General features: G+C 35.9%; 4 protein-coding genes across 6 annotated transcripts; 2 read left to right on the top strand and 2 right to left on the bottom strand.

Moving 5' to 3' along the window:
* Nucleotides 1-1486: 1486 nt before the first annotated feature.
* Nucleotides 1487-6776, bottom strand: LOC110849652 (puromycin-sensitive aminopeptidase). 2 transcript variants are annotated; one of them, XM_022097086.2, is made up of 21 exons: nt 6598-6776; nt 5895-6145; nt 5630-5812; nt 5254-5548; nt 5054-5154; nt 4676-4973; nt 4479-4591; nt 4379-4419; nt 4215-4301; nt 3999-4132; nt 3782-3931; nt 3681-3712; nt 3359-3604; nt 3252-3267; nt 3164-3177; nt 2949-3083; nt 2674-2863; nt 2530-2589; nt 2271-2410; nt 1941-2171; nt 1487-1857 (listed from the first exon to the last, which is right to left on the bottom strand). In XM_022097086.2, the coding sequence occupies exons 2-21, from the start codon at nt 6081-6083 to the stop codon at nt 1645-1647; spliced, it is 2868 nt and encodes a 955-aa protein (XP_021952778.1). In that variant the 5' UTR covers nt 6084-6145; nt 6598-6776; the 3' UTR covers nt 1487-1644. The 2 variants fall into 2 exon arrangements, with proteins under 2 accessions (XP_021952778.1, XP_021952785.1); XM_022097093.2 differs by having other exon boundaries at nt 5895-6087.
* Nucleotides 6777-7265: 489 nt separating this feature from the next.
* On the top strand, nt 7266-9280 carry LOC110847290 (NADH dehydrogenase (ubiquinone) complex I, assembly factor 6). Its single transcript, XM_022094214.2, has 6 exons — nt 7266-7520; nt 7727-7976; nt 8061-8220; nt 8328-8396; nt 8723-8889; nt 8970-9280. The coding sequence occupies exons 1-6, from the start codon at nt 7381-7383 to the stop codon at nt 9156-9158; spliced, it is 975 nt and encodes a 324-aa protein (XP_021949906.1). The 5' UTR covers nt 7266-7380; the 3' UTR covers nt 9159-9280.
* On the top strand, nt 9039-10444 carry LOC110847301 (probable ribonuclease P protein subunit 1). 2 transcript variants are annotated; one of them, XM_022094225.2, is made up of 5 exons: nt 9039-9180; nt 9367-9553; nt 9626-9822; nt 9910-10088; nt 10179-10444. In XM_022094225.2, the coding sequence occupies exons 2-5, from the start codon at nt 9389-9391 to the stop codon at nt 10361-10363; spliced, it is 726 nt and encodes a 241-aa protein (XP_021949917.1). In that variant the 5' UTR covers nt 9039-9180; nt 9367-9388; the 3' UTR covers nt 10364-10444. The 2 variants fall into 2 exon arrangements, with proteins under 2 accessions (XP_021949917.1, XP_035702008.1); XM_035846115.1 differs by having other exon boundaries at nt 9045-9180; nt 9320-9553.
* Nucleotides 10346-18857, bottom strand: LOC110847280 (HEAT repeat-containing protein 1). Its single transcript, XM_022094203.2, has 23 exons — nt 18572-18857; nt 18210-18432; nt 18019-18106; nt 17774-17929; nt 17344-17679; nt 16981-17252; nt 16348-16894; nt 16145-16265; nt 15728-15915; nt 15434-15667; nt 14906-15339; nt 14673-14817; nt 14340-14594; nt 14011-14273; nt 13796-13908; nt 13551-13663; nt 13162-13487; nt 12903-13024; nt 12667-12818; nt 12314-12574; nt 11241-12238; nt 10948-11155; nt 10346-10858 (listed from the first exon to the last, which is right to left on the bottom strand). Exons 1-23 carry the CDS (start codon nt 18711-18713, stop codon nt 10505-10507), a joined length of 6051 nt encoding a protein of 2016 aa, XP_021949895.1. The 5' UTR covers nt 18714-18857; the 3' UTR covers nt 10346-10504.
* Nucleotides 18858-18870: the final 13 nt, after the last annotated feature.

Raw genomic sequence — 18870 nt, 5'->3', positions numbered from 1 at the left:
GACTACAAAATAATTTTAAAAATTGCACATGAAATTCACACATTCCTGTAGAGAGTGCATTCTACTAAGCTTGCGTAATATCTTGGTAGATATAAGCTAGAGATGCAGATTGAAATGTAAATTTTTTTTTTCTACCAAAAAAGTTATCAATTGATGTCGAAAGTTATTTATATGTTTTCCGAATCAATTGAACGAGGCCACGTACAAAGATTGTATAAACCAGTCATGCAAAAGTTTCGAAATTGTTTCTTTGCTTTCTTTCGATGCAACGGTGTATGGTTATTGATGCACCTTTCGAGGGAAGTGGAACAAAAGCTCTAAATTATCAGATCTCGACTCTGATTTCAGCTAAATTTCCATTGATCATTGTGTTCTTCTTGATTTTCCGATATGAACAATTCTCTCTCCAATTTAATTTATAAATAAACTCAATATGTAAGAACATGATGTTGTACAACAGCGAAAATCCTTATATATTTCTATATAGAATTATTATCTATGCATGTAATGTGTATGCAGATTGAGGAGAACACTGCTTCTGCTCGTGATGAATATGATGATTCAATTAAGACTGGGAAGCAATAGAATGGAGGAATCGTTGCCATGTTTGACTGAATGGTGACCCCTGGAGTGTTTGGCAATCCGATAATATCATATTAATTAACCCCCTTCTTTCAGTCTAATTAAATTTAAACCTTTTCACACTTGAGTGGGATATGCCTTGGAGGTGTCACAACTCAACTGTTTCAGTGATACCCCCTCCGAAGCTCTATTTCTTGTGCCTCTTTGAAAATCATTTCACATTCTCACCTCATTTATTTCGACCAGTCAATGGTGCATTACATTATTATAAATTCAGGATTCAGCATGACGGGCGAGATGGACAGAGAAGGGGTGAAGCGTGGAAGGCATTAAACTGTTATTGCGGTCGTCGTCGGTGTAATGCGATGCTCTGTCGACTGAAGAGATGAATAATGCCGCAATGTGATCTGGTTGTTTTACAAAGTTGATTAACACTTTCAGATTCCAAGACTTAAATAAATGCCCATTGTACAAGTATTGTGACTGTCGGCACGCAGAAGTGTGAAAAAGTGATAGCTGAATATCATTCAACGTCAGGCAGGCTCTTATTGCTATTAAGCTTATTAAGAGTTCTTATTAAGCCAGAGCTTATGGCATTCACCTCGGTCGGGCTTTTACTACTCGAACTTTTACATACACATACATGTGCACTTTGGTAGATTACGGTCTTCTTTTCATGCATACATATGCACAGAACAAGACCACAAACGTAATCTTCAAACAAAGAAATTAAATGAGGATGAGAAGTAACAAAACAATGGACTTTATGTCGATTGCCTGTCATTTTGCGGAATATCGAGAGGAGAGAAAGCCACCAGGTGCGTGAGTATGACTTACACTATACATACATACACTACAACATATTATGCAGTATTAGTGGAGTGATAAAATCAAACTTAACCAATACAATTTTTAATATGATTTTTATCCTTGTTTTGCATTTCATTCTTCAACAAGTAAAGGTAATAATTTGATTACATTAACCATACAATTTTTATGATAATAAATACTCTACTAGTAAGCAATTCGATCAAAATAAGTAGTCAGATGGTAAAATCGCCACTAAATTGCATTTGTTAGAAATTCCCCGACCAACCTCTCATCCCGTTTCAGCCATTGTTCGTTGAGGCGAATACTCTCCACCACTTGTTGAACTGTTCGCTCGGTCCCTGCAAAGGGGTTTTCGGCGAAAAACTCTGTTACAGATCTTGCATCCTCTTCGGTTACGAAATTTTCACACAAGTGTTTCACCAGCCGAGCAATCAAACCACCACTCTATATAAATATTAGATAATTTTCATAAGAATACCTACATGAATCTCATTTACATAAATGACAGTAGTAGACCCAAAACTTACCGGATACCTTTCACCAAGGAATTTTTTGTTCTCCTTGAAAAAGTTCCAGGCCAGAGGTCTGCCAACTTTGTTCATTCCTACGCTAATCATGATGAAAACAGTATCTTGACTTCGAACATCTTCACTGATGGCAAATTCAAGGACTTTCTTCAAAACATTGAGATTTTTTGCAAGTCCTAATGATCGACCAATCCTATCTTGTTCCTCCAACATATCCGACTCACGGTACATCTGGCACACAAAATAAAAATAACAGTTTCAAGTAAACTTAAGCGTAGTCAATGGAACAAAACATTGCCAACTATTTGCCTGTTTATTTAAATTAAATACCTTTAGCATCATTTCCAAAGTTTCCTCATCGCCTTCAGAAATTACACCACGATAAACAACAGGTCGCAAGTCAGCAGGGATAGTTTGATCCCCGTTACGATGCAAATTCAAGCGACGTTTTGACTCTTGGATAGTTTTTTCTACAAGATAAATACAACATTTCCGGATTATTTATACAACCATCATATCAAGGAACTTATGAACTCAATCTTTAGAAGTTATGATATATGTTGGTATATTATTTTTACTTATTACATACCATGTCCAAACGATGTCAACCGCAACAAGACCAATGATCTCAACATCGTATCCAAATGGCCTAGAAGAATATATCATTAGATCAGGGTTGAAAGTGGAACGTTAAATATCACAAATATTCACAAATAAATGTCAAAAGTCATACTTTCTCCCTCTTTGGGCTCCCAACCAACGCTGTCGGCAATACCGCTGAACAAGTGTATACCAAACTTCTTGAATTGGTCGTGATAGTCAGTGTAGGCAAAGAGCAGATTCAGCTTGGACATCACATTAGATATGCTCGACCAAACAGTGAAATTGTCTTCATTCTTGAAGGCATCCAGAGTCCGTAGAACCTAACATATTATATATATGTTACATATAATATGTATTAAATTAAACGCATTATTAATTAAACAAATGATGTAGTAATAAACTTGCATCAACAGTTGAACTCTCGCCAGACTGAACCATGGCAAATAAATCATCTAAAAGCCCAATACGATCCAACGGTGGTAAGATCTTATTTTTGATCGCTGGTAAAAATTCAACAAGCAACTCTGGTGGATAACGCACCTATATAATTTTTATATAAACATATTCCATAAAAATACAACTTTAAAGTAATTATTAAAATTTGTATTATTGCTTATTACACGATAAAATCCAACTGCAAACAAACACAAATTTTACCATTAATTATTCTGATACATAGCAAAGTCATGAATGATATTGTTAAATTACCTGCACCGGGATTGAGCTATTTAATTTAGAAATGAATAACCATTATTAATAATTAATGAACATCAGATGCATTACATAAGCAAGAAAAATAGAAAACAAACTTGTACCTTCACCCATTCGTCGCTTCGAATACCAGGAAGTTCTACGGTTACCATTTTCTCTTCCATCAATGTTTGGCAGATAGGAGTGTTGGGATCAGATGCAGAACAAAATGCAACTGGAACCATCCAGCTATAGTCATTGTGTTCTTTTGAATTCTTCAGATTAGGGTCAGCCCAATATTTTTCCTGAGTGAGTCGCATGACCCTGGTATCGCCGTTTTGTTCAGACTGCACTCGGATCAAAGGAAATCCCTGATAATAAAGAAAATAATCTACATTATTAACTATTTTGAAACTCTTGCTACTTTTAATATGAATTTAAATATACCATTTGTTTGGTCCATGTGCCCATTACTTGGCCTGTAAATATATATTAAATGGGTCGTGTGAATAAACAGGCAAATGCTTTTATATAATATGAATACTAACCGATTGGTTTCCCACTCGCTTCTTCCAGAGACCTCCAAAGATCTTCGGTGAACGTGTTTTTGTACTGATGCCGGGTCAAGTAAATGTTCATTCCTTTGCGAAAATCAGCATCTCCAATATAACGGTGCAACATCCGAATTATAGAGGCTCCTAGTGATTGAATAGGGTTATGTGGTATTGTGGTTCATACTTAGAAGTAATAATACTAATGATATACCCTTAGAATATGAGATATCGTCAAATATCTCGTCAACCTCTCGAGGATGACCAACTGGGACTTCGATTGGGTGGCTGTTTTTTAGCGAATCCAGTTCTAAGGCTCGGACAAATGTATCCGTAACGAATTGAGTCCTGCAAAAATTAATTTAATGATCAAATGATAAATTAGAAAAATGATTAAAAAGAATACTGAGTTTGACAAGACAGCACAGACCAAATGTCATATTCCGGAAACAGAAAATCAACGCATAAAAACTCGACAAAACTTGCGTATCCTTCGTTCAACCAAAGATGGGTCCACCTAAAATTTTTTAAACTCAATCAATATTACAAACTGCAATATTATACATTGATTAATATGTTTGACTAGAGATATACCATTCCATTGTCACGTAATTACCAAACCATTGGTGAGCAATCTGTAATAAGCCCACTATTATGCATTTGACTGCAAATTTGAACAAAAAGTAGTACATACTTCATGCCCAACAACCAAAGCAATCCATTGTCTACTGGTTGCAGAAGTCTCTTCTTCATCAACAAGTAAGCAGGTCTCCCGATAGGTTATGAGCCCCCAATTTTCCATGGCTCCTTTGAACATAGATAGAATTCCATAGTTAATACTAGCTAAATCTAACGTGAAATTGTATCGATAATAAAAGAAATAAAACTAACCCGCAGAAAAATCCGCAATGGCAATCAAGTCAAGTTTAGGTAATGGGTACGCAATTCCAAAATATTCCTTATAGTAGGGGAGGACCTTTGCAGTAACACTAAGGGCAAACTTTCCTTGATTTTTCTTGCCGGGCGGCGTATATACACGACAAAGGACGCCGTCACTGGATGTGGTTTCAACATATTCAAAGTCTCCAATGCAATAGGCTACGAGATACGTGCTCATGATTGGAGAACGTTCATATTTCACAACATGCAGTTTGTCATCTTCAGGGTAAGCTTGAATTTCTTTCACTGGCTGTTAAATTATGCAATACAAAATTCGAGTTGTTCCTTTGTTATGAATACTAAAATATGATATATTAAAATGTTTGGTACCATGTTAGAGAGAGCAGTCTTATTCTTCTCCACAACCAGACTTATATTAAAAGTTGCCTTATGGCTTGGCTCATCAAAACAAGGGAAGGCGCGTCTAGCATCTATAATTAATGATTCATCACTCATTCATTCATAATAATATCTAGTTTATTATTTACTAGAACTATGCAGCAACCATCACAAAAATTTAAAATGATTACCAGTAGCTTCGAATTGAGTAACTCCATTATACTTGTCTTGTCCATCAGACCCCTTGAATTTGGATCGATAGAAACCTTTCATTTTGTCATTCATACTTCCAGTAAACTCCAATAAAATTGTTCCAGTTCCACTCTGCAATGGTGGTTGAAAGGCAGCAGTAAAAATCTCTGTCGTTTCATCGACAGAAATCGTTTGAGCGACTTGCTCTTTGCCAGTACCACTGTCCTTCCAAACGGCCTTCAAGATATTTAATTCAACAGCATTCATCACAATATTAGGTGAAGTCTCATTGATCTGAAAAGAAAATATAAGCTGGATTAGATATATACGAAAGGTGATGGTGATGATATGGAGTAATACATATAAATGTAGTACCTTGAGATCAATGTTTTCGACCCCTTCGAATGTAAAATTATCAAAATTTGGTTTGATGGTGATATCGTAGTGAACTGGAACTGCATTCAAAGGGAGCCTTTGAAATTCCAATTTCGAGGTCTTCTTGGCTTCGACAGCAGAACTCATATTGACGCTGGCGATAGTCACAAATTTACTGGAAGCCTTTTGAAACCAGTTACAAGTTAAATGTTGGCATTTGATAAAATTTTAAAGATTGATGCTCGTCCAATGGATACAAACATACCGAATTTATAGGAAAGCAACAAGTATGCGCTGGAGCTGGTTGGCTTGCCGAATGCAAAAACGGACGCTTATACGAGGTAAAATAGCGTTTCTGTTGAGTTGTTGAGGCAAAGAGTGGGCAAAGACGAGTCCTCGGATGAAGGGAAAGTCGTTTCTCTACCTCTAATAAAGTACGAATCGCTTGGAACATCCACCTAAATAAATCCCACTTTAGTTGAAGAACGAATGACGACACCACGCTAGTATTTTTGGCTGGAACAATACAAGAGATGAAATTTTAGACGTCTGTCTGCTTCGATGACAACACCGCAAGAAATTTTCCAACGGTTCAGTATTCCGTTCAGTAGGTCAATCAAATAAAAATAAAAAAACCTACTCCAAGCAACTTTACAACTTTTAAGATAACATTAATACCATCTTGGTAGTTAATGGCAACACATTTGGGTGGAAATGACCCCCACCGGCCAACCACTTGACCGATCATGCCCATCTTCGAACTCACCCTTACTTTTTACCCGAAGATAAAGCATGCAAAATTTCAGGTCGATAGCTTTTGTTTAAAGAGAGTTATCGTGCCTACAGACGGACAGACGGACGGACAGACAGACATCTTGACAAATCTATAAGGCCATCTTAAAAGGCCTAATAATCATAAACAATATACACAGAATAATTTTCCACCAAGAGTTGAAAGTGCAATTTACCTGTCCCAGGACGGATTTCGGAATGGTATGCTCAAAATCCAGAAAGTCAGAATGATAATAGTGTCAAATCCGATGATAAGCCTTGATAACAGTATGAAAATGATGAATGGATAATATAACGGTTAAAATTGGAAAACAGATGATGACAGAAAGAAATGAACCGTTATATAGCGCATGTAACCAAGCGGTGAAACGAGTAAGTCAAACGGGTATCATATTATTCGTTTTCAGCGTTTGCAAAAATTGACACGTCTAATAGTAAAGTGTCTTCAACATTTGCGACCTTTGACCTTATACCACTGTCTAAATTCACAGATCAAACGGGTATCATCCAGCAGGTCCAAACGACTTATTCGGTAGAATAGATATTTAAAAATCCTATCGATTTTAGTCCTAACTGATGTTCAGCTTCAAAAAATTATGAAATAACGCCTTGTGACCTACATTGCCAATCGAAATTGTACATTGACTGAAAAGCTTGTCCGAATTTCAAGTGGTCATCTCATGCGGGTCATACATGACTCATACTCATTAGTTTAGTAAAGTTATCGTACAAACTACAAACAGACAAATAGACAGACAGAATTTCTGTCACAGAAAGACAGACAGACGTAGCGAATCATAAAGGGATTTCACTCAATAACGGGAAACACCGGCCACGAGTGGTCGTCTCACTCAGGTACGAGTGTGTTACCCGCTAACTTCACGGCAACATTCATTCATTTTTCACATGTTTCTTGAAATTGTCAATTTTAGTTAATTTTTTATCTCTAAAGTTTTCACATGAGTTCGTTTTTCCAAGTTTTAAGCCGAACCTCTACCCCTCTTGGTTTCGTCAGACCCCTGTCGTCATCTACGACCGCAAAAACCACGAAGGGGCCGCACAATTCCTCTATTACTTCATATTGCTCGGACCTAGTCAGGTAAAAACAGTCAAGTGATGCAGCTTTATAAATAGAAATAGTTAGATTTAGATGATTTTGTAGTCTCTTGTTCATATTAATAGTTGTAAATACCGCAATGCACTATAGTTCGTATGACTGCCACCCTATCTAATCAGCTCTAAGAATAACCTATTCATTGAAGTACATACATTTCAACGTGTATTTTTCTGTCCTCTGACGGCTAGACGACATGATTACGAGATGTTCCTATGCACCCTTCTCATTCCCGATCCCATCCTGCGCACCAAGGTGATGACCGTGCGTGCTTTCAACACGGAAGTGGCCATTATCCGGGACCAAGTGTCCCAAAAAGAGATTGGGTTGTCCAGACTTGTCTTTTGGAGAGAGGCTGTCAATCAACTGTATCTGTCTAAAAAGGCTGACTCTTCATATAAGAATGTGCCAAGACAGCCCACAGTCTTAGGAATGAGCAAAGTATGTTCTCAAATGCACAATTGTTCGTGCGTAAACGGTGGAGGGCTGAAGGAAATGGTTTTAAATACTGTATCCGTTGTTTAGGTCATTTTCGAACATGATGTATCCAAGAAATGGTTGGTGAACTTATTGGATGGACGAGAAAGGCTCATGTCAGACGTGCCGTTTACTGATCTCTCAGACTTGGAAGCATATTGCGACCAAACGGTCACCTCTATTTTGTTCATAACCTTTGAAATCTTAGGTCTGTGTACAGTGTGGTCGGATTTGTTTATGCTTTTACATTGAAGAGGTTATTGGGACGACCTCGAGTGATTATTATTTGATCATTGAATTTCTTTGGGTGCTTAGGTGTGAAGAATGTCGATGTAGACCACGCATCTAGTCACCTGGGGAAAGCGATTGGTCTTGGAACATTTGGTACGTAAAATGTTTGGAGTACGTGATAAAAATAATCAAGTTAAAATTGAGGTTATGGGTACCTTTCTTATGCGTGTTAAAATTGAGTTAAATTTGAAAGTAATAGCCATTTAGTATTTTTCGGAGTTGACTTATGTCAATTATAAAAACGGAAGCGAAAAGTTCATTCATATGCATGTTAAGATACAATGAACAACAAAGTAAACTTCATTAATAAACATTTCCAACTATTAAATCTTCAAATCAATACATGGTTGAACTTTGAACCGAAGGATTGATCTAAACAAGTTATAAACTGGTATGTCAGTTTCAATGTTTTTTTGCAGCTAGAAGTATACCTTACAATGCTCAAAATAGGAGAGTACTTGTCCCTAGAGATATGCTAATTAAACATGGGTTATCACAAGAGGATTTCATCCGAAATAAGCAGTCAGAGAAAATTAAGGAACTCGTTTATGAAATAGCGTCACATGCTCACATACATTACGATAAAGTAAGCCAATTGGTTGTGTTCCAGTATTTGCGATGGTTTCATAATTGCTTCTTTTAAACGTATACTTTGAAATATTTTAGGCAAAATCAATGAGCAAATTGATTGATAAAAAAGCGTTACCTTTGTTCCTGGCTGGTGTTCCCACCGACATATATCTAAAACGACTTCAACGTGTTCAATTTGATCCGTATCATCCCTCTCTGACGACTAAATATAGACTTTTGCCCTGGCATTTATATTTTAGAAAAATAAAGGGATCATATTTCTAACGAAATATTGGGTAGTTGTGCTGTTAGTTCTTTATTTTCGACCTAATTTCATTATTAGTGAAAAGTTTGATGTAGAAAAATGTTCATATAATAAATTTTTTGTTCTACATAGTTGCATAAAGATATTTGATTTCACAATTGTTCTTTATTTCGGTGTACAGAATTACTGTGATACGGAACTTGCAATATAAAAATACTGCTTTGATAGGAAATAAGACCACACTCGAACCATGGCTAATAAACAGTCAGCAACGTATAGTAAACTTTCACCCAGCGGAATCTTGGATAACACGCCAATCACCCAGGCGGATTACGACGTGGTACTGGAATACATTAAGAAATCCTTTCCAAATGCAAATACCATGCAACGTGATGTCGAGTCAACATTGAAACGCGTATGCAATAACTTGTACATATTTACTATAAGTAAATCATCTTAATATTTATGTACTCTTATAATTATGCAGACGTTTGTTCTCGGTGGATCCTCCAGCAGTACAACGACAAAAACTTTCAGTGCCACAAGACAAAATAATTCGAATAACAAAGCTAGCAAGAAATCCAAACGGCGATCAATTATAAAACCACTACCACGCCGGCTGTCATATGAGCGTTTTGTGATGCTAAACAAATTATGGAAATCTTACATTGCAGAACTACTAAAGTACTTACAAAATATATTACTTTCGTGATATCCGTTTAATTTCATTAAATAGAAAAATGACTAATTTGTATGTATAATCTTACTCAGAGACATTAATGAAAATCGTACAGGGGATATTCAGCAGAAGTTAAATCGAATAGACTTGCATGGAGCTCATATTGAAGTTACCAATGCGAATTGTCGTGATTTCATTGGATTGAGAGGCATTGCAATCAAAGAAACGAGAAACACCTTCGTGTTAGTGACTTTAAATAATGAAACAAAAAGTAAGACGAATTAATTTGAAGCAATAAGTGATATAAATTCTTCCACTTGAGAGCTATAATGTCTTTTTTGTTTATGTAAATTATTTATAGCTATCCCCAAAGCCGAAGCTGAGTTTCAAATTGAAATGGAAAAACCTCGAGGTTCTATGATCATAGCTGGAAATAACTTTTTAACTCGTCCAGCAGAACGAGCTTGTAAAAAAATCAAATCTTTTATGGAATTCATGGGCTCCAGGGTTTACAGGAATACTTTAAGATACAGTAACCCGAACTAAAAATTTATTAATTCTTGAATCAAAAAGGCGTATAAATATTTGTCTGAACAAAAAACAAAAATTAAAATTTTAACAAACGAATATTAACATATACTATTCAATCGCATGTTACGCGAAATCACAGTTATCGTCAAACAAATTCTACATTGTAAAGTACGGCTGAAGGGGTTCACCGACAATTTCTTCCATTTTGAGAAGCAATTTCTGGGTTTCAGACTCCACCTCTGGGTCATCGTCATTCATAAGTTCTGCTAAGAAAGGCACTGCTGGTGGTAATAGTGGAAGAAAGTCCTTCGCTAACTCGGTCGCTGCCGCCTCTAGCGTTGTCAAAATGTTAAGTCGCACGACCTTATTTGAATGGCCTGCTTTTACAGAGATAAGTTCAATAAGATGCTGCCATCGGTTGAGATCGTTTGTAGCCACAGCTAGTTGAACAATGCAGTCGTTTAATTGCGACATTGTTATTTTTCCGCTCAATACGTACTCGGACTCGACCTGTAATTATTTTTTATTAATAAATAGATTTTAGTAATTATAACCACACGAAATGTATATTTTAAATAAGTTTCATTTTATACACATACCAAATCTAGCAAGGGCTGAACTAGAGAGTTGAATCTATCTGTAGTAACAAATCCTTCCTTGTCGTTTAAAAATATGAAATAAAAAAAGCTGACAATTGCTTTGGCTAAATCCACATTTTTGTGCATGACGTGGACCGCTTCGCTGATCACGTATCCAGCGAATGTGACGAATAGGCTCTTCAAACGTTCCGCAGATGCAGCACTAAACCTAATTTGCAATTCATGAGCATATTAACCATATATTTAACTTAACTTCATGGAGTATTATATTTCTAATAATTATTTAAGCAAACCTATAAAATGTGACCAGTCGGCTTTCATTCTCTTTAGCCCAGTCAAAAATTCGGTGATAGAGAGGTCTAAAATGACTCTCGGTCATTTTCAGCACCATTCCAGATATCAAACAATCAATTACAGAATCCTCAACTTTTTCCACATCAGAACACACACTACTTTCCCGAATGGACATAAAACCTCCGATAAACGCATCTGTGAGGCTGTCGGCAAACAGTATAAAATCTGGTTTAGATGTTTGCAATAGGGCATCTTTCAACATCTTCATTAATATTATCGCAGCAGCGGGCTCATCGAGAAGTTTAGCAAATGCTTCCCTGATGGGAATCAATATGTTTCGTACTGGAATCTTGGACGATATTACTTTCAACAGTGCTTTCAACTTTAAGTCAAATACTTTCTTCCGGTGACAAGCTTTTTCTCCTTCACCAAATGTGTTGCTGATTGAAAGGACAGCGATTAAAACCTTACGCAAAAATTTCATTCCCACAAATGAGCCTAAATGTTCAATCATTCTGTTGAGGCATGTCATTGTGCTGATGCAGAGTAGGTGAGCAGTCATTGAAGAATTTTCGTCGTCTGTTGCTTTGGATGGGTCATCAACCATTCCATCTTGTGTGGCTTCTTGTTGTTGTATGCTGTCATTCCCAGAAATTTGAAGTTTCGCCGATGCCTTAAACGCCTTCAAAATTGCTGTTGTTACAGTATTTAGGTTGGGCAGGATCAAGCTTTTCAGACAAAATAGTTCACTTAAGCATAAGATTGCTGATGCCCTCAACAGTTTGTTACTGTGGTTGGTATTTTTGCTCGCAAGGTCAAAAACTTTAACAAATTCATCAGAATGTTGAATGGCTAAATGCTTCGCAAGCAACTTGAGGGAGAAAAATGCTGTTTGTACAAGGGTTGTTGCCTCATCCGATTCGGCCTCAATGCTTGCAATTTCTATGAGAAGGGGAACTAATTCCAAAAGATGATGAAGTTCTCCAAACCATTCAACCTAACAAATAGTATTTTTGAAAGTTAATTAACTAATCATTATGCAACTATGCAAGAAGGACATGAAGTAATTTACCTTTTGTAAAATACGTTGATTAAGCATTTCGAGAACTTTTCTTTTTACGGTGGCATCATTCCTGACCAATATCAACGCCACCGCTTCAATAAATTTCAACGGATCCAGGGCTGCATTAATTTTGTCAATCACATCCAAATTCTTGTGTACGATTAAGCGATACAATTTCTCTTCATTTAATCCGGATGATTTTTTAGAAAAGAACAAGCATTTTCCCAGTAACGTGTCATACTCCACATCTTCATTCTCGGTGTCAGAGAACTGTTCATTAAGTACATAATTATTTTTTGCAAGCAAAATTTGTACTCTATTTACATCTAAATTAAGATTAGATTAGTTTGTGAAGTACTTACTTTAGAACAAATTTGAGCAACTAATTCGAGTGTAAAATTGATTGTAATGAGAACATCTCTAAAGGATTCTTTTCGTCCAAAATCCAATACGGATCTTTCCATTGACGTTTGACGTAATTTCATCTGATTGAACTGCTCTAATTCAGGGGTTTCTGGAAAATTAATGTTATAATTAGCATATATTTTTAATAACTATAATATAAAATAAAATTAGACACAATATTGTGCAAACATACTAATGAAAACCGGAAGGGACGTCAAAAAATTGTAGATTTGTTCAACTGTCTGAGACACACTTAGTGGGCCAAACTTCCATACCAGATCAACAGCAAGTTCCAAGTCGGCATTTAAGTTACTCCTGTCAATAAAAATTAGAAGATTATCTAGTTTTATACAGTTCACTAAACTAAGATATGCATGCATATGAACTATATTAATAATAATTATAATTATATGTAACCTCAACCCCAATTAATTTTTCTCTATTTGACTTACCGTTTCCTATCTCTTTGTAGAGCGTTGTCAACTAATATTATGCACAGTTGCCACATGGTTTTTCCGGGATTTAGTGTTTGCACTAAGGAGGTGAATACAGGGAGTCTCCGATGAACAGGAATATCTTGAACTGCAGAAGTAAAAACTCGGTAAATGCCAGCAGAAACATTCAGTAAATGTGCATCCCCCTGGTTGGTCTTTGCCAGTGCAGGAATTATATTCATAACGGTTTGCTGGATTAGTTGAGTGCTGTATGCATCATCTTGACGAAGGATTGAATTTCCCATAAATGTGAACAGGCTCATTATTCCGTGCAAAACTTGCTCCTAAATCAAGACAATATCAATATTAATTCCACAAATTTAAAACTACCATCAATTGTAACTCACATGATAACGGCTTGCTGCATAATTCAGTAAAATCAGAGCGTGATGATGCGTTTGGGGATTTCTGGAACATCTTAGACAGTCAATCACTGTTTGGACGTCAAAACTAACAAAATCTAGAAAATAATTACAAGATATTATCAACGACAAGTTGATATTAAAATCAACAACGCAACGCACACCAACAAAATAAATATTTTCCCTGGTATGTAAGTGTTATGAATAAAACAAAATAAAATCTTGAATACCTTTACTCTGTTCAGCATTAAGCGTGTCTTCTTCTTGACAACAAAGTGTAAGAGATGTCAAAACGAGCTGTTTCAAATATTCTACTGGCATCTGTTCTTCTAACGTGATACATCTAGAAAACAGGACGACAAATAGTGAAGTTAATTGTTATAAGCGTCAAAACAATTTAAAATAATCGAAAAACGAATTAATTAAAATTAAAACCCATTGTTACTTTTTCAAAATTTTGAAGAGGGGTTGAATGAGTTTAGTCTTGTTCTTGAGCTGTTGCCTGCCCTGGATAAACTCTAGAACAACCTCGGATCGAACAACCCAATCGTTCTGTGGTTCTATCGCCGGTTTTGATATGTTAGACGCCTTTGATACAGCTGGTACTGCATATTTTTTCTCAAGTTCTAGGCACTTTGTCAGCTCAGTTGCAACAACAGAGGCATCCAACGTCCACTTCCGAACACAACGTAATACCGCAACTTTAATCTAGAATCATTATTGTCGGTATTATAAATAGTTCAGCACTCATTACATTTATTGTTATATTCTTACCTCGGGATATTTACAAGTCAGCGATTTTTCAACCAAAATATTAAATATTTTCTTTTTGGCAGTGGCACCATACGAATCATGAGCAGTTTTGTCAATTTGTTTTAGAACAACACGGGCTGCATCTTTGGAGGTAAGTACATCGTTCAGTAGACGTTCGTTAAAGGATCCATCGTAACAAGATAACAACTTTAACATATATTGTGAGGATGAGTGAAAATCTAATAATGCATTTGCACTATAGATCTCCTCGAAAACCTGAAATAGTACGATACCCATTATATATGCATACATAAATACCACTGACAATGAGATACAAAAATGGGACAAACAAACCTGTCCTGAGATTGATGCACACAAATTAATCAGTCCGATTTTCTTGATATCAGCTAAATCATCTCGCTTAAGGGACGCAATAATTTCTGACTTGATTAGGCTTTCTGAATCAGAAAGAACGTGTGCCATTGCATTCACCAGTTGCCTGAAATCCAATTGATCATTTTCATATCACAGAGTATATTCATCGTTTTTCTACACAAACAAATTGTTTTTTTTTAAATAATACTTACTCTGGATCTATTTTTATTTCGTTCTCATATTGAAGAAGGTCTTCTACAAAATTACGAATCACATCCTGTTCATTTATTTTGTTTTTAACCATCTTCAAGCTCTCCAACGCGAAGCATCGGACACGAGGTGACTTATGCAACATGCAAGTAGTCAAAAGTACTTCAACCAGATTCCAGGCGCTACAACTGATGTATTCCGTGGATTTTTTATTCGTGGAGATACTTTTTCTACCCCTCCTGGTAGGCTGGGGTTTATCAGGACCTTTATCTTGTTTCTGCAGTCCTTCCATGTGTTTCAAGTTACTGATAAAAGACGTTGTAAATTGAATTGAACGAATAAGAAGAAATTCGTTGTTTTCAGTTTCAATTTCAGCCGATTGTATCAGCGCTTGAATCCAAAACTTGTAATGCTCAGATTCCGAACCGAAGCATAGCTGTCAATAACATATAAATGTCAATATACCAGTAGAGCAATAGAACAAAAATGTGTATAAAATGGTGTTACTACTCAAAGTTTGTCTTATGTACCTTCAAGTATTTTTGCAAAAATTTCATCCCAGCTTCACGATTTTCAATTTGCTCGCAATTCTTCCATACAAATTTTATGACTTGATATATTTTATCAAAATCATTGCACGGTACTTTATAAAGTGCAGTCAAAACAAGTTCAAAGCTTAGCTGGTGTCTGGTTTCTGCTAGTTTGACACATTTATAAAAGTTTTCATTTGTCGTGGGGAAGCTCGTGCAACGGGTACAAGGCATCTATACAAACCAAGTACGGATGAGAATTTTTGTTCAATACATTACATTATGTTTGTGTACCTTCGAAGCAATATGGAGTAATTTCGTAAGTAGATCCTCAGATGGTAGCAAAATACACGCAAAAGTTGTTTCAGTTGCAGTTTCTAGCTTAGAGATAAAATTAGGCTTGTATTTATCGTCCACTATTGAAATCAAACGATATGACTCCTTGCAAAGTTCTTGGAACGTGAGATTCTCTTGAGAAATAACTGCAAAAAAATATAAAATAACCATAAATGAAGTACATACATTGCACGAGAAATACATCATATCGTCATTGAATAAAGAAAAGAGTGAATCGTATTTTTAAGACGCACTAACAATAAGATTTGATATTATTTTAGTATGAACTACGTGCGTCTTAAAAATACGATTCGTCATTTTCGTTCTTCAACGACATCATATTTATACATATTTAATGTTTATCAGTTTGATTACTGGGAGCATATTGCTGCAAAAATGGATGATGTTCTGCAAAAGGAGTTTTCAAAATTGTTTGTGCCAATTTCAGTTGCTTTCCATTGCGGGGAAATAAGAAAGGCACCAGGATTATCATGATCTACGAAAAAGAGTGTTTATCCATAAAACTGAACAATTCATATATATCGTTTTGATTCGTTCATCTTTATCCTTTAAAATACCTCCTTGTGTAGAGTGGTCGAACTGTCAGTAAGTCGAGCAACTCCACATAACTTTTGTAACGCAAACTTGTTAGATTTTATAGAGACGTTCCTGTTTAGCGTCATTACAATTCCAGCTACTAGAGAATGTGGGGAAAAAATCTTTAAAAGTTTGTCCAACTTTGTTTTCCATATAGCTAACAAGACATCGCCATCATCATCAGCAAATCTGGAGGTCAAAGCGACGGCTGTTCGATTTTTGTCCAAGACCATAGGCTTGGGGGTCGTCATTTTCGATTTTGTTTTCGTGTCAGTGGTTGTTGCGGTACCGTACACGGCACTTCGAATGAGCTGTTTAACTCCTTTCGATCTCACCAAGGGACTCGAGTGATCAGATAAAACGACAAAGTCTTTTTTCTTTTTGTATTTCGTCAAGTCCGTTGCCAAACATGGATACTTTTCGCTTGCTATTTCAAATTCCAGCGGATATTGCTTCTCAAATCTAACAAGAAACATTTTAGCTTGTCGCTTTTTAGATTTGTCTTTTTCATAACCTTGGTACACTTGTCTGAAATTTAAAGTAGTTGTAATCAAGATGATAATTAATTCAAGAAAAATTATAAAATGTACTATACTGCAATATAATGTAAATACCTTAATAGTTCACTTCTTTCTTCCAAACCCAACTCTATTTCCTCCACCCAAGTAAAAACCTTTTGTGGGGACAACAGTTTTTCTTGCTCCATATTATACAAAATTAGTTTTGTTGCCAAATTAGACAAATCCCAATTTTGAGAAACTTTTGAAATATCCTTCAAAGCATTGCTGAATGTAGTTGGATTCTTAAATTCCCATTTACGATTTAAAAAGTCAATCATTAAATTCATGAGCAAAAATGTCTCGGTTATTTGGACTGTTCCTCGATTCTGGAAATAGATAATTAATTGGTCATATTAAAAAAAACTACAAGCATATTAATCAGCAGACCAGTTCTCGTGTCATATATAGTGCGCTTACCACAATTATCAGTTTAAAGATTTGTTTCAATCCAGACCCAACCACATCAGTCATTCCAGGAATTTCTCGGCAACACACTGCCAACATGGACATTACAACATAGGCCATTGAATAAATTTCTTCATTATTTTTTAAATTTTGATACTCCTCGTTGCTTCGAATAGTTTTCAAAAGTTCAAAAATTTGGTTAAGAATATTCAGTAAAATGAATTTTCTACTATTAACTTTATTTGGTTTTGCAACCAAATCATGTTTAAGTTTGTTCAGAAGTCCAACAATTGTCGACGCCATGAACCCCAGAAAAATCCTCAAATTTTCAGGTTGCATCCTGTGTACCTAAAGTATCAAATATATTTATCAATTTGGTATTGCAATAATTATTGATTAATTTGGAAACGTTTAATCGATAAACCATGTTAAGCATACGTACGTGCATAATTCTTTGAAACGAAGAAAACATCCAGAGGAGGAATTTTGAATTCCAATTGTCAAATAATACAGCTTTCCGTAACGGTGCCCCACTATTCTTGCACGGTACTAGCCATTCCCATTCCTGGTTCATTTGGTATCTCTCAATCTCCAACACCTTTTTAATAAATCACGAAGTTGAGGTACATATCCATTAATTACCAATGACCAATCAATCAGAGTTAAAAAAAATCACACTATTCTAACCTGTATGATCATGACAAATGATTTTGTGTCATAATACGGAAGCACACATTGGAGGATTTCGCTGACATTAAATCGTTCAATGTGAAATCTATAATCAAACAAAATCATCAAAACCATACAAAAGGACTTGCACCAATTTCATATGTAACTTGATATTATTGTCATTCATAACTAATCATAACCGTACGTACCTGTATACCAACCACTCTAAACATTTTAATGATGCTTTCATCATAACGTAGGGATGAAGAGCGAATAGAAACTCGCTGATAATTTCATTCAGTTGATCATTTGTTTCATTGTCTTCCATAACCCTTTCATACTTTTTAGAACTTTCCGAAAATAGGATCGACTCCAGAAACGGTTCGAAGAGGCCCGGATTGATTGAGACCAATTCAGCGAGCCCATCTTGACCTAATTGTTATGTGCAAGAATTCAGAATTAGCATTTCATACAAATGACGAAATAAATGATAATATGTAATGACACCACATAGCTAGCTAACACATAATTACGGACGGAATTAATTAAAAATCTACTCGTGATTAATTACCTATTTGATAAAAAGTCTCTCGGTCATATTTCGCCGCCTCTTGCGCACTAAAAATGATCGAACTCCTCCTTCGCTCAGGAGCTAGTAAAGATGAAGAGGGGGCAGCTAGCGCTGCTAATTGACGTTTCAAAGATGTGCTCATACTTAAATAGTTATGTGTCCATATGTGGTTATCCTTAACTGTGGGACTATAAACAGCAGAATCCCAAGTATTTTAAACCAAACAAAACAAACACCGGAGAAAATTTCACCAAGAAACAAGACACACGTTGAACACGTTGTTGTACTTGCCGATGCCG

The sequence above is a fragment of the Folsomia candida genome, unplaced genomic scaffold (assembly GCF_002217175.1).
Source record: "Folsomia candida strain VU population unplaced genomic scaffold, ASM221717v1 Fcan01_Sc001, whole genome shotgun sequence".
Lineage (NCBI taxonomy): Eukaryota > Metazoa > Arthropoda > Collembola > Entomobryomorpha > Isotomidae > Folsomia > Folsomia candida.
Note: the sequence above shows the minus strand (reverse complement) of the source record. Positions and strands in the feature narration are given on the sequence as shown.